This window comes from Salminus brasiliensis, chromosome 6 (genome assembly GCF_030463535.1).
Source record: "Salminus brasiliensis chromosome 6, fSalBra1.hap2, whole genome shotgun sequence".
NCBI lineage: Eukaryota > Metazoa > Chordata > Actinopteri > Characiformes > Bryconidae > Salminus > Salminus brasiliensis.
The window spans coordinates 4729257-4755270 of record NC_132883.1 but is presented as its reverse complement, the minus strand read 5'-3'; the positions used below and the strand labels follow the sequence as shown (position 1 = coordinate 4755270).

At 44.7% G+C, this 26014-nt stretch overlaps 1 protein-coding gene across 4 annotated transcripts in view; it reads left to right on the top strand.

The window, feature by feature from the left end:
• Positions 1 to 25204, top strand: part of ccdc120a (coiled-coil domain containing 120a) — an 85789-nt gene extending 60585 nt beyond the window's left edge. For 3 of the 4 annotated variants that reach the window (XM_072681391.1, XM_072681393.1, XM_072681390.1), the window contains exons 2-11: positions 6784 to 6925; positions 7306 to 7387; positions 7696 to 7826; positions 8702 to 8818; positions 8928 to 9054; positions 11782 to 11838; positions 11998 to 12139; positions 12995 to 13096; positions 14865 to 15977; positions 17980 to 25204. In XM_072681391.1, the coding sequence (XP_072537492.1) occupies positions 6878 to 6925; positions 7306 to 7387; positions 7696 to 7826; positions 8702 to 8818; positions 8928 to 9054; positions 11782 to 11838; positions 11998 to 12139; positions 12995 to 13096; positions 14865 to 15977; positions 17980 to 18082 (2022 nt within the window). In that variant the 5' untranslated portion in view covers positions 6784 to 6877 and the 3' untranslated portion in view covers positions 18083 to 25204. The remainder of the gene's footprint in view (positions 1 to 6783; positions 6926 to 7305; positions 7388 to 7695; positions 7827 to 8701; positions 8819 to 8927; positions 9055 to 11781; positions 11839 to 11997; positions 12140 to 12994; positions 13097 to 14864; positions 15978 to 17979) is intronic. The other variant, XR_011979801.1, reaches the window with a different exon arrangement.
• Positions 25205 to 26014: the final 810 nt, after the last annotated feature.

Genomic DNA, 26014 nt, shown 5'->3' with positions numbered 1-26014 from the left:
GAAAGAGAGAGAGAGAAGGGAGGAGAGAGACATACAGAGACAAGGGGAGATAAATAGAGATACAGGGATAGGACGGTAAACAGACAGAAAGGTAAAGGTCAAGTGAGAAAGGGAGGTGAGGTACAGACAGCCAGAGGACGGGTGAGTGAGTGAGTGAGTGAGTGAGTGAGTAAAAAGGGAGGAGAGAGAGAGAGAGAGAGACAGAGGAATGATGAAGGCTGGACAGGCCCATCTGTAGAGAAACAATAACGCAGGCTCCAACATGACTAAGTGAAGGTGCCGGAATGCTGGCAAGCCCACTGAGGACAGCAGAGCACTTATCTCCACTTTACACACACACACACACACACACACACACGTACACATACATCGAAGAATTCTTTTGGACAGTGTCATGATATGGGCACACACATACTGCACTTCTAAAACTTTGAAGAAAGTTAAGTTACGCTATGTCCAAATATTTGTGGACACCCCTTTTAATGCATTCATTCTGACACATAAGTGCAAATGCTGTGGAGAAGAAGTACTGCCAATAGAATAGGACTCTCTGGAACAGGTAAACGAAGCTGAAGCTATTGGCACCATGCTGCTTAAAGCCAGGTGTGGGGTAGAGGAGTGTAAAGGCCCTCTGAACTGTGTTCTCTGGAATGATGGATGATGCCCCACCCAATAGTTTTAGGATGAGATGAGATCCTGACCTCACTAAAACTCTTGTCGTTGAATGCAATCAAATCCTCACAGCAATGCTCCTCCAAAATCTAGTAGAAAGCCTTCTTCCCTGGACAGTAGAGACTCCAGTTACTCCAACAGAAGCAGGATTGATGCTTTTTAATACCCTTGAGTTCAGAAGAAACAACGATTGAGCAGGTGTCCCAATACTTTTGTCCAGATAGTACAAGAATGAGGGTTACTAAGGAGGCCCACCATGTCTCAGAAACATAAACTTGGGTCTTCTCCTTCAAAGTCTGGTTCTAATTCACACAGGTTTATGAAAGTCTGCCATGCCTGGAACAAAGGAGATTCCTGAGGACCTCAGGAAGCTCAGCAGGCTGGGAAAGGTTTGGCCTCCACCAATCCACTGTGAGGCAGATGATCTACAACTGGAGGAAATTCAGCACCGTTGTTGTCCCAGGGAGTGGTCACAGGCAAAAATCACTCACAGAGAATAATATTATGGGAAGTCACAAAGAGCCCCAGGGTAACATCTAAGGAGCCACAGGTCTCACATTGAGTAACATCAGTATTCATGAGTCCGACGTCAGGCAGACACTACACAAGGACGTGTACACGGCAGGATAGCAATCAGGAAGCCACTGCTCTCCAGACAGAGTACTGCTGCTCGTCCAGAATTCTGCTAAAGTCCACATGGATAAGCCGGATAAGCCGGAAGCTCATTGGAAGAATGTTCTGTGGACCGACGAATCCAAAATACCACCATGGCCCAGGAGTCGCGTGTTCGAATCCCGAGCCATGCCGCTTTGCCATCAGCAGCCGGAGTCAGAGGGAGCACAACTGGCCATGCTCTCTCCGGGTGGGTAGATGGTGCTCACTCCCCTGTGATGTTGGCCGGCACAGGTTTCTCTTAGCTGGTGCAGTGCAGTTGGGGACCCCTTCGCCTGGCAATGCCACATTGATTGGAAAGAGGCGGTGCCTGGGTTTGCGTGTATCAGAGGAGACATGTGTAAAGGCCTTACCCTCCTAGTGATTTGGGAGCATTGCTAGAGCTAGGAGGAGCTATGGGTGGGTTAACTGGAAGAAAAAGGGAAAAATTGGACAAAGGTCCAGGACGGCCTGGTTATTAGTGATGAATCAGTGAATTCTGGATTGTACAAGCAAATGTCAGAGTATCTGTCTGTGAACTAAAGCTCAAGCATAAGTGGGTCATGCAGCAAAACAACAACCCTCAAGCACACAAGTCAGTTTACGAAGAAATGGTTAGGGGAATGGCCACAGTCAACATTCAGATCTTTCCTTAATGGACATGTTGTTAACAGGCCTGGAAAAAGTGCTTCATGCAAGCATCTATATGTCCTAATCTGTATGTAAGAATACACAATAAATGGACAAAAGTATTGGGACACCTGCTCATTCATTGTTTTTTCTGAAATGAATAGTATTGAATGGGTTGGAGTAACTGTCTCTGCTGTCCAGGGAAGAAGGCTTTCTACTAGATTTTGTAGCATTGCTGTGAGGATTTGATAGCATTCAGCAACAGGAGCATTAGTGAGGTCAGGACGTTGGATGGTCGCCACTACTCCTCATCCCCAACTCCCCCAGCTCATCCCAAAAGTATTGGAAGGAGCAGCAACCACCATCATTCCAGAGAACACAGTTCTTCCACTGCTCCACAGCTCAATGCTGGGGGGGCTTTATACCCCTCTAGCCTACGCCTGCCATTAGGCAGCATGGTGCCAATAGGTTCATGATGTTTATCTGCTCCAGAGAGTCCTATTCTATTGGCAGTACACTTCTCTACATGCTATGTTTGTGTGCATTTGCACATCTGTGTCAGCGATGGGTGCAGCTTAAATTAGCTGAAGGCATTCATTACAAGGGGTGTCCACAAATATTTGGACACAGTGTACGATCGGAAATGAACTGCTTACATATACACCATATTGACAAAATTATTGGGACACCTGCTCATTTGTTGTTTCTTCTGAAATCATGCTGGAGTAACTGCATCTACTGTCCAGGCTTTCTAGTATTAAGGCTTTCTACTAGATTTTGGAGGTTTTTTTTTCAATGGCCTTGGTCCCAGTCCCCCCCCCCCAGGCAGTGGCACGACTCCGGGGCCTGAAACCTTACACTGAACAAACCGAGGCGGACGCATCTCCAGTGTTTGCTCTACCAACATCTGTTTATTTGTGCTCAGCTCGTCAGCTGGATCACTTTCAGTTAGCCCTTCTCTGACCTCATGAGTGCAGGTTACCTCTCGCATCTTCTCAAGTTATCGTCAAACGTGAAACTACAGTCAGTTCATAGCTGTAAAGGACTCCGGAGGCGAGCCCTGCTCAGTGAAGGGTGCTGACCGCTGGTGCTGGTGAGCGTGAGAAATGGCTCAGTGTTTGGTGCTTGTTTTTGGGGCACTAAGGCTGGAAGCAGAAGGGAATGGTGGTTCCTGTGGTGTCTGCAGACTGGCATGTTTACAGGAAGTGCTTTAGTATGGCATTGTTGGATAAGCACACCAAACCACGCAAGGCCTCGCTCGGATGTTTTTGTGTGTTATTCTGCACGGCTTTGTTCTTCTGGGTAGAGATCGCAATGATCTGGTACCGGATGTCGTCATTTTGTTGATACCAGTAGCCTGGTGGCCTGAACAATCTGGCCTAAAATATCACAGAACTGTTAGTAGTACAGCATAAAGTGACGTACAGCAGACGTGTCATGTGATGGCAGGAGTAGCAACAGTAGCCTAGTCTCTGCCTTGGACCATCTGATCATGCTAAGGTGGCAGCAGTTACGGGTTTTGATTGACGAGTGTGTGTGTGTGCACTTCTGCTTGAGTTGGCATGATGCTATATTAACTATATTCAAGTTCAATGCTAAGTTCTTTAAAAACTGCTATGCTCTTCATTTGTTGTTCACTTAGGATGAGCTTTTAAAATTAGGCTATCAGGTTCAGACTACTTAAATAGGCTAGCATTGGCGCTACACCCATATCAGTGGTTGGGTGGTTGGTGTGGCGCAACAGATAATACCACTACCTGCCAGTGAGCTACCGCACCATGTGGGAGACCAGGGTTCGATTCCCAGTCTGGGTGACTATACTGCGCTACACCAATAAGAGTCCTTGGGCAAGACTCCTAACACTCCATTGACCCGCCTCTGTAATACGAGTAACCTTGTAAGTCGCTCTGGATAAGAGCATCAGCTAAATGCCATAAATGTAATGTAAATGTAAATCAGTGTGACCGCTGTGCTGAAAATGGCCAGCTACACAAATCATTTGGAAAACGAGTCGATATGCAGCAAAAAAAGAGACGTTTAGACGCCAGGCCCAAGTGGCGCCCTGAAAAACAACAAAGCTACGGTTTAGTTAAAAGTCGAATCCAGTCTGTATCTGATCAGTCTATCAAGCCTGTTTACCACCCTGTTATTTTACCTAGGAATGAAACTCAATTTCCTTTTACGGGGGCTCGTAAAAAAAAAGTGATTGCCTAGCATAACCTAGCTTAGCTTAGCACTAAAACAACTGGGCCTTCTTCCTTGGGCCTTCTCAAGTCAAGTCAAGTCAAGTGGGTTTATTGTGATTTCAACTACATACAGAGTACACAGTGAAACGAAACAACGTTCCTCCCGGACCATGGTGCAACATAGACAGTGCATACAAAACACAAGTGCAACACAAACAAACAAGTGCAGACAGACAACACAACACAGTACAGACAGAGGATAATAAATAATGACGGTAGTGTGCAAGTTGTGCAATGTGCAATAAATAGAGTCCAGTGAGGTAGTAAAGTTATCAGTGCAAATGCTTGTGCAAAAAATGCTTCCCATGTTATCTGGGGTAAATGGTTGGAAAGAGAGAGAGAGGGAGAGTGTACATGGTTGGAAAGAGAGAGAGAGGGAGAGTGTACATGTACCAGAAAGATATCAGTTCAGAAGTTGAGTTGTGTTGAGGAGTCTGATGGTTTGGGGGAAGAAGCTGTTGCAGAGTCTGGTCGTGTTGGACCGGATGCTGCGGTACCTTCTTCCTGATGGCAGGAGGGAGAACAGTCTGTGTGAAGGGAGGGTGGAGTCATCCACAATGCTGGTTGCTTTGCGGATGCAGCGGGTGGTGTAAATGTCCATGACGGAGGGGAGAGAGACTCCGATGATCTTCTCAGCTGTCCTCACAATGCGTTGGAGGGTCTTGCGGTCAGAGGCTGTGCAGGTCCCAAACCAGGCAGTGATGCAGCTGCTTAGGATGCTCTCTATGGTTCCCCTATAGAAGAGGGTGAGGATGGGTGGAGGAAGACTGGTTGGTCTAGCATTAGCGTGTAGCTTTCTGTTAGCCATTCCTCCGGCTGCTGCGTACCACCATGCCGGCCGGCCTCTTGGATCCCCTGTGATTTTGACCTTGGCTTACGTGCACTGCCTTAGGGTCCCTCGGCTTCCCTCTATGGATCCCCGCAGCAGTGCTAATGTTAGCTTTTAGCCTTTTTAGCTTCAGTTCCATAGTTCCTCGAAGTAGCCGTTGTGTTTAGCCTCGAAAGGCTTTCACAAGTGGGCTACGTTCATGTTTGTTTTAGGAGTGTAAGTATAATATAATATAATGAGCCAAGACTGTTACATCACAGTTTTGGGAATTTGGAATCGGCCCGTTTAACAGCCCTGTTTTGGTTCTGCTGGGTTTTTTTTTTGGTTTTTTTTGTGTGTTGGTGTCATGCTCTCTCTCTCTCTCACTTTCTCTCTCGTTCTCACTCTCTCAGTATTGTTTGTGTGGTCAGTGTGAGCCTCCCATTTCTGCTTCCCTCACTCACTTCCTCCTTTACGAGCCATTTCCTGTCCTCAGAGCTCCACTTCCTGCCTGCTGTTCCCACAGAAGACTCATGTCGGGGTGATGAGTGAGGGTGGATGGACGTTTAGGGCTCTGGTACTGACCAAACTACTGTTACATACTTATGAGCGTCCAGTTACTTATGAACTACACTGTATGGATGATGTATTATACACTGATCAGCCATAAGATTAAAACCACCTGCCTAATATTGAGTAGGCCCCCCCCCTTGTGCTTGTGACCCATCGAGTCATGGACTCCACAAGACCTCTGAAGGTGTCCTGTTGTGGCATCTGGCACCAGGACTAATGCTAGCAGCAGATCTTTTAAGTCCTGTAAGTTGTGAGGTGAGCGGGGCCTCCAGGGATCTCTTAAACAAGCTTTTGGCGCCAATTATCCTTCCCAGGAGGGTTTTTTTTTTTGGTAGGTCAGTACTGACCACTGCATACTGGGAACACCCCACAAGACCAGCCTGATGTTTTGGAGACCCAGTCGTCCAGCTTTCACAATTTGGCTCAATTTGGTCCAAGTGGCTGAGATCCACACGCTTGCCCATTTTCCTGCTTCCACTGTAATTGGGGTGTATTTCCACATAACCCTGTTCATAGTTCCCCGTCTTTGAGCACACACAAGCTCAAACCAGCTTTATGCTGGATGCTGTTCTCAGCTGACTATCTGTGCAGCAGATAAACATGAGCCTACTGGCACCGTGCCGTGGGCCTGAGAGGTGTAACGCTCCCCCAGCATTGAGCTGAGGAGCTGTGGAAGAAGTGTATTCTCTTTGAATGATGGATGGTGCAACATCCAATACTTCTGGGATGAGTTGGGCAGTTGAAGATGAGCTAGGGTGCTTTTGTCGCTGATTGCAATCAAATCCTCACAGCAATGCTCCTCCAAAATCTAGTAGAAAGCCTTCTTCCCTGAACAGTAGACGCAGTTACTCCAGCAAAGTTCCACGATTTCAGAAGAAACAACAAAAGAGCAGGTGTCCCAATACTTTTGTCAATACGGTGTATATGTAAGCAGTTCATTTCCGTCCTCTCAAACGGTGCGTAATGCCTTACACCCCTGCACCTGGCTGTGTGTAATCTTTGTTTACCTTGACGTTGCCGCTGAAGCTGAACCCCACAGCTGAGCTATCACAGCTCTGTTGTGTGTAACTGTATCAGACCCTCTTACTTTTTAATCAATCTCCCTTCAGAAAGCAGCCTTTCAGCCAGGACCCTCATGTGTGGGTTGGCTGTAACTGTGTTACTCACCCTGTGCTTTGATGTGTGTGTGTGTGTGTGTTGCAGGGCATTGGGTTTGCCGAGCATTCAGCACCAGCAGCACAGTGGCTCCTCCCTCAGGCCCATTGGATTACTGCAGCCCAGGTGCTAGAGGTGCTGCATGGCCACAGGCCCAACACACAGTAGCACGTATGAGCACAGCCGCAAGGTAAGACACACACACAATTACATGCACATACACAATTAGACATGCAGCACATTACACCTGTGTAATACGCTATATGTCCAAATGTTTGTGGACACCCTTTCTAATGAATATATTCAGCTACTTTAAGTTGCCTAATGCCACACATGGGCTAGAGGGGTATAAAGCCCCCTAGTTTTGTGCTGTGGAGCAGTGGACGAGCTGTGTTCTCTGGAAAGATGGTGCTCCATCCAGTACCTATGGGATGAGTTGAGGAGCTGGGGATGAGGCGCTGCTGATTTGTGGGGTAAGGAGTCTAAGGAGTTTCTGTCCCTCTCTCTCTCTCTTTCTCTCTCTCCTTTCTCTCTACCTCTCTCTCTCTCGCACTCGCTGTCTCCCTGCAGGTGAACTCACGATCAGCAGGCAGCAAGGTCACACAGGAGACACATGACATGGAGGTCAAAGGTCACCTGATCACTGGACCTGGTGAGTGCATCAGCTTGTTGATAAGACTGTTTTATTTATCTGTACATGTGTGTGTGTGTGAGAGATGAGTGCATTGTATTGCATAAGGTTAAACCTACTATGGGACATTATTATAAATATGGATACATGCATATAAGCTCACCGGACAGAAAATTACAGTGGTAGTAAGTTCAGGCTCCTGCAGATGGCGCTGCATGAGGATGATCAGGCTATAAATACCTTATAAATACATATATATATATATATATATATATATATATATATATATATATATATGACCCCTGAAACAAATGTGTGTGTGTGTGTAGATCTGCAGGGCTGTATGGACAGTAAGCACCAAGCCGAACGGATGGTGGAACTGCAGGAGAGACGCAGGAGTCTCCAGGCTTTACTCAGCACCCGCCTGGCTGAACTCAGACGAGTGTGCATGCAGGAGGCTGTAAGTATCACATACACACGCATGCAAACACATATTCAAACAGAGTTTGATTGGTTGAGTCAACTCTGTCTCACACACACTTGTTTCTTACTGAAGATGAGATCACAGTGGCCTGAAGAGGTGGCTGCTGTCTGACACACACACGTACACACACACAGCTCATTACCACACTCCTGAGCCCTGCAGCGATCGGACACTGATACACACTCTCGTGCTGTGGCCTGCTGTCTGTGGCTAACGCCCGTGCTGTGAGTGCTGGATAACTGGCCATAAGTGCTGGAATCCCACTGTGTTTCATCCAGACCCTCAACAGAGTGCAGACCATCACGCATGATGCCCCTGTGATACCAGGCTTTACTGGCTTTTCACTGCTGCTGTGGCTCACAGCAGTCATCCCCACTGCTAATGCTGTTGTATTGAACGTAATATACAGTAATACACCGTGTCCAGATGTTTGTGGACACCCCTTCTAATATGTATGCATTCAGCTACTTGAAGTTGTACCCATTGTTTGACAGTCATGGCATGTCCCTGTAGAGACGTTGGAAAAGAGACTGTGGCTGGCTTTGCATGACCTTACCTTCCTTGTGTCGGAAGCATTGCTAGTGGGTTAATTGGTAGTACCAAGTTGAGCTAAAAAAGGGAATAAATTGACAAAAAAACAAACAAACAAACAAACAAACAAAAACGCCTTCCCCAGACAGTAGAGGCCGTTACTCCAACAAAAGCAGGATCAACTCTTTAATACTCTTGATTCCCGGAAGAAATGAGCAGAATGAGCAGGTGTCCCAATACTTTTGTCCATTCTGTGTATCACTTGTTTTGAGTTTTGAGTTGTATGACATATTATTATTGTTATATGAATCATCCCACAGGAGCTGACGGGAGAGGTTCCAAGTGAGTTTCCTCTCGAGACCGGAGAAAAACCCCCTCATGTGCGGCGCAGGGTTGGTTTGGCCCGCAGTGGGTCCAAGCACCATCCGAAAAGCGAGGTATGTGGCTTTCTAAACATTCAGGGCTTAAAAAATAAAGATGTGCTTAAATGTGTCCTTTGTGAGCAACTGCGCTCTTAAAAACTCTGACTGGTCTATGTGGATCAAGGAGGATGACCCATCTCAGAGGAAGACGAAGAAGCCTCTGTTCAGTGGCGCCCTCCGCAGGCACACGGACGCAGAGCAGCAGCAGCCGTCTCATGGCAAGAGGACGGTACACAGAGGATGCCACACTGGTGAGCTCAGTTCTGCCAAAAATGTTAATGTGGTGAATTGTGAATAGAAGTCATTTAGCAACCAATCAGCGTGGTGAAATTAGCATAATGCTTGGTAAGAACATCAGTACCTGCAGTTCACACACCACTAGGCTTTTCTCATGTTCACCAGCTTCATAATACCTATAGAGGTGGTTATGTTCATCGCATTATTGCACTTCTACAGAACCAGTCAAAAGTTTGGACACTGTTGGACAATGTATATATTTTATATTATTCCACCTTTGAGAATAATAGAAATATAGGCCAACTAGAGCTGGCCTCACTCTATCTTATACATCAGTTTGACTGACTTAAATATGTAAGTGAGGTCATACTTTCCATGAATTAACTTGGGCACCCTATAGTGCACCATTGGCACCCTTGGGCACCCTATAGTGCACCATTGGTACCCTTGGGCACCCTATAGTGACCAAATTAATTCGGGATCATATACTAATTGTAATCCAGCATTTTATCAACACTAAACTTCACTACATTTCTCAATATAAACACTGAATAAAATCATGTAATTAAATAATCAATAAAAACTAAAAACTAATAAATATATTTTTTCATTTTAGAAATAAATTAAATTAGAGAACTGCTGATATTGATCACTCAAGGTTTTATTAATCTCAGTATTACCATAAAAAAGAGCATAACAACCAGCCAGTGATGGCGCAAAATCCCAGACCTATTCTGCACTATGTGTCCCAATATATGTGGACACCTCTTCTAATAAATGCATTCAGCCACTTTAAGCAAATGCACACACAGACACACACAGCTTGTCTAGTCCCGGTAGAAGTGTGGCCGATAGAATAGGACTCTCTACAGAAGATAAACATGAACATATTGGCCCCATGCTGCCTTATAATGCCAGGCGTGGGCTAGAGGGGTATAAAGCCCCCCAGCATTGAGCTGTGGAGCAGTGGAAGAACTGTGTTCTCTGGAATGATGGTGGTGGTGGTGCTCCATCCAGTACTTTTGGGATGAGTTGTGGAGTTGGGATGATGTAAGTTGGGGTGGTGATCATCCAACATTCTGACCTCACTAAGTCTCTTGTTGCTAAATGCAATCAAATCCTCATAGCAATGCTCCTCCAAAATCTATTAGAAAGCCTTCTTTCCTGGAAATACTATTTTTATTTCAAGGGGTGAATTAGCAGGTGTCCCAATATTTTTGTCCATATAGTGTGCTTACATAGTACAATAAAAGCTTGGAAAGCTGGGGTCAGCCATGCTACAGCACCCCTGTAGCAAAGAGGGCTGAGGGCCTTGCTCAAGGGCCCAACAATGGCAGTTTTGTGGACTGGGGCAGAATATTGGTCCAGTCCTTAAACACCGGTCCTCCTTCTTCTGACTGCACAGACATAACAGGAACCTCGAGAACCTGACACAGGGTTATGTAACTTCATGCAAGGCCCTGGATCTATTGTTTTCGCTGACCTTTCAAGCACGTAAACAGCTAATGGGAGATGCCCTAAAGCTTCAACACACACATGCGCACACACACACACACAGACACACACACTGTACGACTGACCCCAGAACAGCTGTCAGACTGCAGTGAAACGGCTCGCTGCGTTCGGGCTCGGCTCCAGACTGACTTAGCTTTGATCTCCACTCTCTTTCAATGAACGGTCTGAGTTAAGCTTACAGAGATTAGACTTACATTGTGTGTGTGTGTGTGTGTGTGTGTGTGTGTGTGTGTGAGAAAGAGAGAGGCAGTGAGAAAGGGAAGGGTCAGAGCACAGTTTAACATGGGTCATACCACTTTAGCTTCACACAGGTAGGGGAGCCAGCTTTGGACCGTGGGAACGTATGGAAGTGTGTGTGTGTGTGGAAAATGAATTTTGGTCGCAAACACACACACACACACACACACACACACAAAAAAGTCTGGAAAACAACATGCAGCAGAGGAAGCATTGAGTAACTAGACTGTTTCCTTACATTATTACTGACATAGGAATACTGGCACATGCGCACACACACACACACACACACACACACACATACAGTCATGTGGAGGGGGGGGTGTTAAAATGACTCATCCCAGCCAACATGCTCATGTGGGGCTCACATGGGTGGGTTCCGGGTGGGTTTGTACATGTGTTGTTACTGGGACCCAGTTGGGCTTCACAAATGGGCCCCATCGTTTCAGCCCACCTTCATTTCACATGGGTCCCATCTAGGCTGCATGTGCAGTTTACAACTCAGATGTGGCCCATGTTTAACCCCTCCTGGCCCCATCACATACCAGGGTATCCATACGTCACATACCAATGAATCTGCAACAGGGTTAAGAGTGCCCAATGCTAATTGATGCTTATGGAGGCCTCACCTACCTCACAACTCACAGGACTTACTTAAGGTTCTGCTGCTAACGTCTTGGTGCCAGATACCACAGAACACCTTCAGAGGCCTTGTGGTGTCTATGTCTCAAATGGTCAGAGCTGTTTTGGTGGTACGAGGGGAACCCACACAGTTTTTGGCTGGTGATTCTTATGTTATGGCTGATCGGTGGATCTACACTAACACACACAGAGCTAAACCTAATAGACAGAACAGACACGCAGTAGAGATCCGTCACCCAGGGCCTTGAGTCCTTCAGCTGTAGCAGGACAGATTAGCTAAATAGCCGAGTGGCTGTGTTTACGTCTGTTAGTATAATTATGTAATGACTTGTTGTTTGTGTTTACAGACAACACAGTGAAGTCAGAGAGCAGCTCCACGTCTGACTCCACCAGTCAGGAGAATGGTGAGTTGGTGGTGTGTTTGTGTGCTCTGTGGTCAGCTTGTAAATAAGCCTGGTATATGACCTAGACCTGGTAACAGTGTAGAGAGGTGTAGAGAGGCCCTTACAGCCGTCATACTGCTCATCTTTTACTAACCGTGTATTATACATCTCTCTCTGTAGAGGACACCTCTGATGGCCTGTCCCCCTCTCGTCCCCGGCTGGCCCCGGGGAGCCCGGACAGCAGGTTCTGTCGGAAACTCTCCCCTGTGGAGATCTACTATGAAATGAGAGCACGACGCAACTCTGTGGCCAGCTCAGTTAGGTATACAGCTGTCTGTCTGTCTGTCTGTCCGTCTGTCTGTCTGTCTCTCTATCTGATCTGGTTGGCTGGCTGGCCATCTGTATACTTATCTGTCTGTTTATCTATCTGCCTGACTGTCTATCTTTCTACTTATCTGTCTGTCTGTCTAACCACCTATCTGTCTTTCTGTTTACGTCTCTGTCTATCTATCTATCTCTGCCTGTCTATGTATCTGTCTGTCTGTTTGTCTGCATTTCTGTCTATCTATATATCTATCTGTCTATATATCTATTTATCTGTCTGTCTGTGTATCTGTCTCACTATATACTTATCTGTCTGTTTATCTATCTGCCTGACTGTCTTTCTACTTGTCTGTCTATCTACCTATCTGTCTGTCCATTAACGTTTCAGTCTGTCTATCTTCTTCTGTCTACATATCTGTCTGCCTTTCTGTCTCTCTCTCTCTCTCTCTCTCTATATATATATATATATATATGTCTATTTATCTATATATCTGTCTGTCTGTCTATCTGTCTCACTATATACTTATCTGTCTGTTTATCTATCCACCTAACTGTCTGTCTATCTACCTATTTGTCTGTCTATTAACATTTCTGTCTATCTGTCTATCTCTGTCTGTCTACATATCTGTCTGTCTGCCCCTCACTCTCTCTCCCTCTCTCTCTCTCTCTCTCTCTCTATATATATATATATAATGTATATCTGATATATATACAGATATATCTGTCTGACTGTCTGTCTATCTACTTATCTGTCTATCTGTCTGCACTGTCTATCTAGACAGATAGTCTGTCTGTCTGTCCGTACTGAATAATATAAAATACATGAAAAATGAGCCTTGCTCTTCTTTTCTAGCCCGAGTCGTTCTCTCCCGCGGAGTATGTCCAATCTGGAGGGCAGAAGTGTTCCTGCCACTCCCCTGCTGACCCGCAACGGCCCCAGCGGCGTGCATATCAGGTGTGCCCCCAGCACCACCCCCTTCACCCAAACTGACCTTCCCTGACCAACAACACATTTTTTTTACAATCTAACAATTTCACAGTCCAAACAATTGAGCTTGTTTTATCCTCATTAAATCCTCAGCTTATTAATTCAGATATTTTGGTGAAGTTAGATCTTCAGATATGGTTGTTAATGAGCTTGTTTAAAAGTTAGTAAATTGCCTACAGTTGTCATTTTTACTATAAAGCCTAATAACTTCTCATATACGCATCATCTCACATGTACGTCCCCTGGGCCTTTTACAGCGCGCCCCTGTGTCCTGGCTAATGAGTCGGATAATAGATAATGACTCTAGAATTGATCATGGCGTAAATGTTTGGATTGAGTTACCCGTCCTAAATGAACTGGTAATGCACTAATGGATGTCATGCTTGCGTTAAGACGTGCTTCTTACAGCCTCTTTATTTCCAACTGAATTCAATTACGCATACAGACCAGGCTATTGTACTGCAGAGCGCTGGGAGGAGAAGACAGTGCTACAAGCATGAAATAGGGCTCAGACCTGCTCCCATTGTCACTAAAACACAGAGAGATCATTAGAGCGTCATTTGCCTCACTTGACCACAGGACTGTTTAAGGACATAGCTGCAGATTATTCAGTTATTTATTTTAAAATGAATTCTAAAAATAATTTGAATAGTATAACTCACAGTGGTCAGTAGTAAACTGGAAATGCTATGTTTTTAATTGGAGCAACCATATAAGATATTGTCAACAGCACTAGCATATTTAAACATTGCATCAATTGGCCACAGTGGTGAAATAAGCTAGGTGTTTAATATTCATATTTATTTGTATTATTCATATTCAAAAAAGTCATATTTAACCTAACCTCATTTTGAAGATACCATTAGGTGTACTCAAAGACCTCCTGGAGCTCTAATTCTATCACTGTTTACATGTATGAAACCATCTAAATGTAAACGTCCACATTGGCCGTAGTAAAAAAGGATCAGGATGTGGAATTGGAGCTTTCTGTGCACTACCCTGTTTCTGTCACTGTATAAAAAAGCGTCCTTTATTGTTGGATGCGCTTCGAGATTTTTCTGAGTGTGCAAGCAAACACATTCAGAATAAACTTCACATCATTATGAAAACACTTAATAGTGTTTCATCAGACCCTCAGGGGTGCTATCACTATCACCATTTACCATTTGCCATTAAAATCAGCCTGTGCTGAATCGGCTGTGAGGTGAGGTGGAATCATCATGTTCTTTTGGTGCCAGCATATAAACACAGCCTTCGATTTCAGCAGGATTGTGCTGTTACATTGATTCCGTCCAGAGTGTTGTAGAAAGCGTGTTTTCTGTCAGCTCCCTTGTTTCTATTACTGTATAAAAGAAGCTACATGCTGCCTTTATTGTTGGGTGCACTGTTATATTTTCTGAGAAAGCAAGCACGCACATTCAGAAAGCATAAACTATGAAAACACTTATTTTGTTGCTGTCAGGCAACTTTACAGTAGTCAGACTTTCAATGGAAGTCAGTGTAAAAATATGTAAGTACTAATTATTTGAACAACTGTCAGATTTACATTATGTTAAACTTTTAGAAATGGCCAAAATTTAAATACATGGTTTTTGCAGGACCAACACCACCACAATGAAAGATGCCTAAACTGAACAATATGAAGTATATTCCTCCTGCATATTTGGGGTATTAGAAAGCCTACTTGTCGTTAATATCTCTTATTTCTTTCTGAAATCTGTCAAATGTTCACCAGGTCTGAGTCCTCCAGCGGCGCTACAGGAACAAAGCAGTGGTCAGACAATCCAGAGGTGCCTCAGTCGGCACCTGTCCCATCTCAGGAGGGGTCTTCCCCAACGTCCTATGAGCAAAATGGCTGCTCTTACAGCGCCCAAACGCGGCGAAGCAACAGCTCCGAGGCGCTCCTGGACCGCAATACCAACCCCGGACTGGATGAAATGGGCCATGGTCTGCCTGTCCGAAACGGGCCGTATAAAAGCTCAGAGGCGCTGCAGGATGGACGTCTGAAACAGGCACAGCGGGGCAGCCCTGAGAGACAGGTTAATGGGCATGTGGAGCTGTCCCGGGTCCGTTCGGTTTCTGGTGGACGTGGGGTTAATGGTCCCAGTGGAGGCTACAGTGAGATTCTGCTGGACTATGTGTGGGGCAAGCAGCAGAAGATGCAGCAAGCCCAACAACAGCAGCTTCTTCAGCAGAGACTGCAGGCTCAGAACAGTGTTAAAACTCGGGCTTGGCCCGAAACCCCCTCAGGCGCCCCTCCGCCCTACATGAACGGCTACCCACAGTCCCAGGCCCTCATCCTGGCCTCTGGACCACCAGCCTACAGCCCTCTGATGCTGCGGGGCAAACCTGGCGAGCCTCGCCGGGTCAAAGTGACCCGTACCAAATCCTGCGGGCCGTTCATTCCCATCCAGCAGCACCAGCAAGACACCGTCCTGATTACAGCCTACGGCGAGGCGCCTACCATCAATGGGACACCTGGAATGGGGCATTATAGCCACGCAGACCAGCCACCGGGGCAGTTCCAGCCACCTCTCAGACCACTCCACTACAGCGCAGAGCCTCCTTCGGGCCCCATCCCAGACGAATCTACCCGCAGTCTCCACAAGGCCCTGGCTCTGGAGGGCCTGAGGGACTGGTACCTACGCAATGCTCTGGGCCAAACCAGCGTCAATGCAGGAAAAGGCCAGGAAGTGGCACCATCCCAGCGCAGACGTACCACTGCCTCGCTGCACGGGTCGCACCCTCACCCGCCTCTCAAACACCAGCCACAGTCGTTCCAGGGTGACACGCCGTACCCTCAGCTGCCCCAGTCTGCCACCTTCCATGGACATCCAATACATGGGCGGTGAGTGAAGGAGAAGCTACATCAGTCATAACTATATTTTTATAATATTTTAATCTCCAGCCCTGGTCCTGGGGAACCCCTGCTCTTCATAGTCAGGTGTTTTTTTTCAAAGGCAGGAGGAAATATTGATACAGCAGAGTATAGAACTGGTCATTGGTAGACTAGTAGGGCACCAACATGCAGTGCTTTCTTAGTCCACATGATGGAGCTAAGAAATCTGTTTTCCTTTCTGGTGAGACCAAGCTTCTTTCCATCCAGCAGTTTTTTCATTCATTGACCCAATTTTAGATCCTCCTCAATTTTAGATTTGGGCAATTAGCCAACCCACTCATTAGTACTCTCCCCCTATCACATGTGATGCTCCCATCACTAGGAGGCTGAGGGTACCCGGGTACCCAGCTATGATGCATCCGTTAGCAGATGCCCAACAGCATCAACAGATAGAGAGAGGAGTCAATATATGGAGAGAGAGACACCCGTCTACCTTAGCCCACCCGGAGAGAGCAAGGCCAACTGTGCTCTCTCTGGCTCTGGCTTCCGATGGCAGGCAGCATGAACCCAGGATTCGAACCAGTGCTCCTGGGGTCATACAGGCAGCGGCTTAGTCTGCTGGACCAATTGGAGGGAGTATTAGACTCTTAATGAGCTCTGAACAAGAGAAAAGAACTGAAACATTCAGCATACGACTGAAACACTGCATTTACAAAATTTGTTCAGCAGTTTATTACAGAAATGTGTTTATATTTAAATATTTATATAATATTGTCATAATTTATGTGAAAATCTGAAAAATGTGCACCTAACCTAAAAAAATAAGATATTACACATGATCAACCTAAAAATTTAATAAATTCCTAATAATATAAGAAGTATATTATTATTATTATTATTATTATTATATAATAAGGTCTATTATATATTATGTTATTACATTGTAAGTTGTAAGTGCACAATTTTATTGAAATTCTCTGTGTTATTACATGGTTGTGAGAAATTAGTACCATAACACTGAGATTACATATCAGAGGCTCACAGATAAAAGGTAAGGAGGGATTTTTAATAATACAGAATGAAGCCAAAGCCAAAGAGTACAATGGAGAAGCAAGGTCAAAACCGTGAGTCAGGATAGAAGCAACACGGGTGAGGCAGAGAGAAAAACGAGAATACGAGCAAGTAGGTCGGCAACAGGCCGTTCATACAAAAGGCCAGATCCAAACACAGGTAGTTGGCAAAAAAGGGTCAAATGCTGCCTTTAAGTTCAGCTCACAAGTTCGTACTTACGGAGGTCGCGAGAGGTTTTGGTCGGAAACAAGACAAACACCCTGTAAATGTATTTATTTATTTATTTATTTATTGTTGCTTACTTCTGTTGCCAACAGAGAGCCAGTTTATTTACAGTGACTGTAAACAAAACAAACAAAGAGCAAAATGTGAGAATTAGGTGAGCGACATTTTGATCCAGTAAGACGTTTTAATAGCATGTACTACTCATTTTTTTTTCATGGTTGGATGAGAGTAGACCATTATACAAACAGACTGCAGTGTTTAGGTGTAACCTGTAACCTGTAACCTGAGTTATACAGTTATCAGGGTTTCTATTGACCTGCCCCCGACTCAGAAAATCTTTTACGTTAAGGTTTCCCACTCGTAAATACGAGTTCGTGGTGCTGTTCATCTTGTAAATACGATATTTCTGACATGACTCGAAGGCAAAACTCGGTATGTATACATATGTATATAAATAACAGCACTCAGCACCAGGGTGTGTTACAGACAGACTTAAGGCTTGAGGGCGCGTGCATTAGCGGTGGCCGAAATCTGCGGTATCCTGGGAAATGGATGGTTTTCAGGGCTAGTAATGTCATTGAGAAATCATTAGATGTGGATAAAAGATCTGAAAGCTTGTTTAATTAAGCATGTGATGTAAATAAAAAGGCAATAATTGTTCTTGTATGTAATAAAGGTACAATTTTAACTGTTTTGGACCTCTTTTTTTTTGCAGGTCAGTGGATCTATCGTATCAGGACACCTTTCCATCCAAAATGCAGGACCTGACTCTGAAAGACATGAGCAATGACAGACCCAGCCCAGGCACACTGGTCTAACACACACACACACAAAAGACTGCAAAACTACCAGCTGTATGGAACGGCACAACGAGGAGAGCTTGCTTTGCCTAGTTTTGCGTAGACGGCCGAGCTGTGAGCCCTAACCAGTCCCAGCAGCTCTGATGCGAGCACACAGTGCTCTCCTCACAAATCACAGCTTCAGGGGAGAAAGAACTGAAATGGACAAAACTCTCAGTTTTCTTCTTCACCATCCCGCACTATCCATGTTGTTTTTCCGTTTTAACCAGCGATTCCGGACAACATCGTGATGGCTGTGGCCGAAATGGCTCCCTACTCCCGCATTACATAGGGAGGGCCTGTTAGTTCACTAAGAAAGTTTGCAGTAGAAATACTTAATTCTCCTGCAGATACGTGCGGAGATACTCTTCCTCATCATCATCAACATGCTTCAGCACTGCTCACGTAAACAAATGTGAGTGTCTGAGCCCTGTTTGACTCAAATACCCTGTAACCAGTATGTTGCTGAGCAACCTATGCCTACTGTTACTGAACTGTATGTGGAAATATGCGAAACACGCGGCATTCAGTGGCTTCTAGCTTTATTACTGGCTTATATGAGCAAACGTCACCGGCTCCATTTCGCTCCACGGCCTGTTGCTTAGTAAACAAGAGCCTTGCAATGCATTCTGGTCCACATTTAGCTTATGTAGTGAGCTATACTGCTCAGTAGAAAATACCAGTGCCCTCAAAATCACTCGAATTCCGGCACTATTCGAGAAAAAATGGCCTGGAAACAGAAATAGGGCTCTGTTTCGGTCACAGCCGACTGTTAGATGCACAGCGGTTTGAAGTTAGATGTTGGAGAAGATTGGAGAAACCTGAAGACCTTAACAAGGTAGCACATTTCCTTTTAAACCATGTACTGTACATTTGACTTTGCTTTATTTCTATGTTTGGATGTTTGTTGTACTAACGTCACTTTGGTTGTTGAATCTCGCGATTATCGTATTCTTATGAAATCAGTGTTACGCTTCAGGGTTTTTCCTATAGAGTCTCGGAAATCAGGCTTTCCGCTTCAGCACCCTTATAATCAGTCAGGATCTTTTCAATAATATTAAAAACACTGAGATTTCTATGCAAATTACAATCAAGATGACTATGTTTAGACACAATAGATGCTATCTGATGAATTATTCGTGTGCTTAATATTTTGTCATACAGATTTGAGTAGCAGTTAAGAACTAGGAAAGACATTTTCAAGAAATCTTCAACCAAATCGTGAGCATTGTATTCTTCCCTGAGCTGGATGATGTTGTTTGTTATACCCACTCTTAAAAAAATAAAGATGCTACACTATTAAAAGTAAAGGTTCCTTAAGGAACTTCAGTTTACAACCTGAGACTGTGGAGGAACCTCTGACGGTGCTTCGAGTAACCTTCAGGGAAAGGCTTTAAGAAGAAAAAGCACCTTAAGAGGTTCCTCCACAGTTTCAAACTGAAGAACCTCCACATGTTCATCAAGGAGCCAGGGCCGGCCCAAGCCTAAACAGGGGCCCTAAACAGATTTTCATTTGGGGCCACCCCACATAACACCACCTCAGCACCAGATGCTTCATCATTCTGGAGGGAAAGAAGTATCGTGCAATACGCTGAAGCGACCACCTAAGTGGCGCATATCTGCATTTGCCCAACAGTGGCTGCAGCAGCCAACAGCAGGATTTGATTAACCTAGTATTGCTGTGCTAACTATAAAAATAAATAAATACTAAATCACCTTTACCTGAGTAATACCATTTAGTTTTATTATTCAGTGTTATTTTTAATATATATATATTTTATCACAATATCTTGTTGCTCGAGGGGGCCCCCTGGTGGCGTCCTTGGGCCGGCTCTGCAAGGAGCTTATACTTTTAATAGAGTACAAAGGGTTCTTTGAGCCATGTCATAGAAGAACCACTTTTGGTTCTGTAAAGAAGTTGAAGAAGTTGTGAGAGTCAAGAACCTTCAGATTGGTCTTATACAAACCTTGTATCTCCATTTTTCGCTCCAAAATTGACTTGATTGAATTGAATTGAAAAGCATTGATTTCCATTAAAAGTTGAGACGGTTTTGTTTTTTTGGAGAAGGTTCTTCACACAAAAATGGTTCATTGCTCAAAGAACCCATTGGAGCACCTTTTTACACACATGTAAGAGTGCACTTAATGCCCCTCTGTGTTCCCTTTTCTAAACCCCCCCAAAAAAAAGCTCGAGTTCTCGCTCAGCTGCTGTGCTGGGAAACAGGGCAGTGCAGAGGGTGCGCTCTCAGTGTCCAGTACAAGGTCACGTCTTCAGCTGTGTGTAGAGAAAACATGGCCTGTGTTTAGAGCTGCTTTTTTTCACTCCCACCCCCTCCAGATATGATCAGCAGTGTCTCTGTGTTAGCAGAACCCGGCCTGTAGAAAATAGTCCAGGAAATGTTTGTAACAAGCAACTGACTTTTAATAGCCCAGCATTGACTTAAGTGGTCATCAGGTATGGACTGTGGCCACCATGTCTACAGCACCTATAATCTATAACCTTTTTATTTACTATCTAAACCCACGAGAGAAGCATTGCGTGTCGTCTGAGCTTTATATGGAATGTCTGTGATGGTACATAGTTGTAAATTCAGGAACTATTTGCCTTATAACCCCCTGCATGTATCCCTCCACCATGTGTTTTATTGAATTTGAGCATTTCACAGTCCACACTTCTGTACAGCGCACTGACGAGCACCAGCAAACACAAGCACACCTTACTGTGGCTACAGAACGTTCTCCCTCATTCACAATGTTCTGCAATATTCTCCCTATACTGCTCGTGAATGTTCCCCGTATTCAGAGAGTTCTAGATCTTCCCCATTCATACTGTTCCAGAATATTCTTCTCACTCACACTGTAGCAGTACACTGTTAAAAGTGTAAGGTCCTTGAGGAACTTGTAGAGGTTCTTCAGTTTAAAACTGTGGAGGAACCTCTTAAAGTGCTTTGAGGAACCTTAAAGGAACCTTTTTCTTCTAAAACAAAACCTTTACTTCAAGTGAGGGAGAGCATTCTAGAACAGTTTGAATGGGGAAAATATTCTAGAACAGAATGAATGGGGAGAACATTGCGAATAATGGGGAGCTTTCTAGAACATTGCGAATTATGGGGAGCTTTCTAGAACATTGCGAATTATGGGGAGCTTTCTAGAACGTTGCGAATAATGGAGAACATTGTGAATGAAAGAGACCATTCTAGAACATTGAAAATGATTGAGACCATTCTAGAACATTGCGAATAATGGGGAACTTTCTAGAACATTGAAAATGATTGAGACAATTCTAGAACATTGAAAATGATTGAGACCATTCTAGAACATTGCGTATGAGGGAGAACATTCTAGAACATTGCGAATGAGGGAGACTATTCTAGAATATTAAAAATGATTGAGACTGTTCTAGAACATTGAAAATGATTGAGACCATTCTAGAACATTGAAAATGATTGAGACCATTCTAGAACATTGCAAATAATGGGGAACTTTCTAGAACATTGCGAATGAGGGAGACTATTTTAGAACATTGAAAGTGATTGAGACCATTCTAGAACATTGCGAATAATGGGGAACTTTCTAGAACATTGAAAATGACTGAGACAATTCTAGAACATTGAAAATGATTCTAGAACATTGCGTATGAGGGAGAACATTCTAGAACATTGCGAATGAGGGAGACTATTCTGGAATATTGAAAATGATTGGGACCGTTCTAGAACATTGAAAATGATTGAGAACATTCTAGAACATTGAAAATGATTGAGACCGTTCTAGAACATTGAAAATGATTGAGAACATTCTAGAACATTGAAAATGATTGAGAACATTCTAGAACATTTCATATGAGGGAGATCTTTCTAGAAAATTGATAATTTGGTAAGAAAATTCTCCCTCATTCACTTTGTTCTGGAATGCTCTCCACCCTTTACAGCGTTCTAGACGGTTCTCCCTCATTCATCTTGCTGTAGAAGGCTCTCCTCTCTAATTCACTCTGGTTCCTTTGGCTTGTCAGGTGTTGGTGTTGGTTAGCATTAGCTGGTGTTTGTTGGTGTTGGCCGTGTTCTGGCCTTCAGACACTTAACAGCTGTGGTGCAGAAGCCCTGGTACTTCTTTGCTCCACCTTTGCCAGTGATCGCTCCCACTGGTGCTTTTACACGACTGTTCCTTCGTACAGTCACCTACTGTAACAGTGACTGAACTATGCTCCGGAGGCCCTACCTGCCCCAGGTGTCATGTCCGACAGTGACCACTAGAAGGAGCTCCAGCCTTTAGAGAAGCTGCTCAGTGTCAAAATCAAAACCCACATCACAGCCGTATGCAAAAGCTCCTCGCCCAGGGCGGAGTGCGTGGCAGGATTTGACTGTTGCCCATTCGTGTCTCAGTGTTCAATATTCACCACTGTAAATGGCCATTTACGCAGGTCAGTGGACAGCAGAGGTCATTACCCAGCCCTGGTTGACTGAAAGGTTGTATAGCTGGTATAGATCAGTGATGGCCCCGTTTCTCTCCTCCGTAACGTCATTTATTTATTGAATGCTGTGCGAGACTCGCCGTATGGTGTAATCAAACCAGGATGAACTGTTAACCATCGTGCCTAGCAGCAGCGAGGAGTGGAGGACATGGACACCACGTTCAGTGTAGTGCAGACATGTGTCTGTGTGTTTTCTCACGACCGGATTGTACTTTCTATAAAGGCTAAAACTGAAACACAAAAAAAGAGAGGTCAGGATTGCTGGCTAATCCTAATCAATGTATTAAAGCCCTGCTTTTTTAATGGTGTTACTGCAGTTTTCTGACTTTAACTGTCTTACTCAGATGCATGCAGGTACTCGTTAGCGCTCCATTCCTGCTAATCCCCTACATTGGTGCCCTATCTCTTCTAAAGCGATCTTTAAACTGAGCCAGTAATGGTAGCTTGTCTCAGAAACTCAATACTCCTACCAACCCTGCTGAGAAAAGAAGGCCTAGGCTGGTGGTCTTTTCTAGATTCAGAAGCTCTAAGATCTGATCCATTTCCTGCTGAGCTGAGATGGTCAAGGTGACTGACCAGCGCTAGAGGGACATCCTGCTGGGGACTAGGCTGGTCATGCTGGTGGGCCAGCTAATCCATCAGACTCAAACAACAAACATTGTTAGCACTGTTTACGGTGGTCTACCAGCTTATTTAGGGCGGCCATAACACGGCCATTCAGAGTGACGTTGGTGTGAAATGATCTATCGCTGAGAAACGTACCGACTCCTTGGTGGTGAATGGAAATGGGTCATCAGGACCACAGCACAAATATAGCCCCTTTATTTACTGTTCAAATACACCAGTGACCCAAACTTGGTGGTGGGCCGAAGGCCAAAGAGGCCAAACAATAGAAATTATACTATATACACCATACGTCCAAATATTTATGGACACCCCTTCTAATGAATGCATTCAGCTACTTTAAGTTGCACCCATTGCTGCAGACACGGATGTGCTCACAGCTTGTCTAGTCTCTAAAGATGTACTGCCAGAGCAGATAAACATGAACCTACTTGGCAACAGACGTGGGCTAGAGGGGTATGAAGCCCCCCAGCATTGAGCTGTGGAGCAGTGGAAGGACTTTGTTCTCTGGAATAATGGTGGTGAAGCTCCATCCAATACGTTTAGGATAAACTGGGGAGTTGGGGATGATGAGGTGGGCTGGTGATCATCATCATCATCCAACATCCTGACTTCACTAATGTCACTGCGCTTGCTTAATTGTCGCTGAATGCAATCAAAATCTCACAGCAATGCTCCTCCAACATTTAGTAGAAAGCCTTCCTCCCTGGACAGTAGAGACAGTTACTCCAACAAAAGCAGGATACACTATTTTTTAATAACCTGGATTTCCGAAGAAACGGTGAATGAGGTGTCCCAATACTTTTGTCAATGTAGCGTATGTATTTTTCCTATGTCTGGTTCCTTTCACTGCTGCATTTCTTTAGAATGGAGCATTTCACACCAAACCCTCTCTGAATGACGCTGTTTACACCCTAACCATGTTACTCTACAGAAATGGTGAAGATGCTTGAGCTTCCCTTCAACCAGCTCATCCCAGCTTTATCTGCACGGAGGCCGAGAAGAAGAGTGTATTACTACTAAAGCAATCAGGAGCTCCTCCCCCTTTTTATGAACTGGACGTAAAGCTCTGACCTTGTCGCCAAATGCTGCCATGCTCGTCTCAGGACCAGACTGAAAGCTGCTCCGATTTGTAGGCCACTTTGTCCGTCAACAGCACGGCTGCATGGGTAGCATCACCAATAGCAGACCAATCATTTGTCATTGTTTTTCTATGTAGAATGCAACACGAGTGACCCTCTGACGTCACTGAACGTTTACTGTGCTCACATTTCTGAACAATTCCGTAAGAAGAGAAGTGTCTGTGCTGTATTTTCACTCATCGGTCCACACCTGCTCATGTCGGCCTCGTGGTAGAACCTATTAAGGTTGGTCCGGGGGGTCTTGAGTTTGAATCCCGAGGCCTGCTGCTTTGCTATCAGCGGCCTGAGCCAGAGAGAGCACAATTGGCCGTGATCTCTCTGGGTGGGTAGATGGCGCTCTTTCCCCTCGTCACTTTTAAACGATGTTGGGCGTCTGTTGGAGCTGGGGACCGGGCGCTTTCATTGACTGTATGTATTCACATGTATGGGGGGAGACATGTGTTAAGACCTTACCCTCCTAGTGTTAGGAGAATTTATATACGGGTGGGTTAATTGCTAATTGGCTGAACCAAATTGGAAAAAATGAGGAAAAATGATTGTTTAAATTTATAAAAAAAGAAAACTATTGTTACTAATGTTGTTTTTTTTCTAGATGTTTTGTGGCCACTTTGTGGTACCAAGAGATTTCTGACATTGTTGCTTCCATCTTTTGGACAATATTGGAAATTGTTTTACCCATTTTTTAATTTTAAAGTCGTGAAAATGTAAACTAAGCAATTCCGTTCACTTTTTGAAGACTCCAAATCGAATGAATCTAAATGTAAATATGTTGCTGTATACTTCCATTTGCAATATTCTTGAACAGACACCCGTGACTGGGCCGGGAGTGTACAGAGTTTGTTTTTAATAAATATTCAAGTTTGCAAATGTGTGTTTCATTTTTTCAATGCATGGGAATCTCATACAGATCAGTAGTTGATTCACGTCTGATTCAACCTACCAGATCATTCTCAACCCCTTCCTGAGATCAAGGGGTTAAAGGAGCAGGAACATTTGAAATACACTATATGGACTAAAGTATTGGGACACCTGCTCATTTATCGCTTCTCTTAAATATCTGTCTAAAGAAAGCTTTCTACTAGAAGTTGATATTAGACATTGCTATGAGGATGTTGGATGATCACCACCCCACCTCATCACCCCCAACTCCCCAACTCATCCCATTGGCTCCATAGCTTAATGCTGGGGGGGCTTTGTACCCCTCAAGCCCACCAAGCAAACAATTCTGCCCAAATAATCTGCCCAAATCAATTAACACTGCTTCACAATTTACAGGCCTTCAAGGATCTGCTGCTAACGTCTTGGTGCCAGATAGCACAGGACGCCTTCAGAGGTCTTGTGGAGTCCATGCCTCGAATACTCAGATCTGTGGTGGTGGCACAAGGGAGGCCTACTCAGGTATTAATGTTATGGCTGATCGGTGTAACTGCTGATAGTGGTCTGGTAGAGCATCTTAGGGAAGGACACTCAGCTTTTGTCCAAAGGTCAGTCAGTTTATATCCTAATGAATTTGTAGCGGGACACTTAAATGCATGAATAACGGTACTTAACCTGGTAGGCAGTGCACTTCGCTCCTGCTCCTATTGGACCACAACACTAGTCTGACCCTCAGACTATATGAGCACAATGTGTACAGGGCAGCTCAACGTGGAGCCTGGAGAGAGCCACACAGGTTTA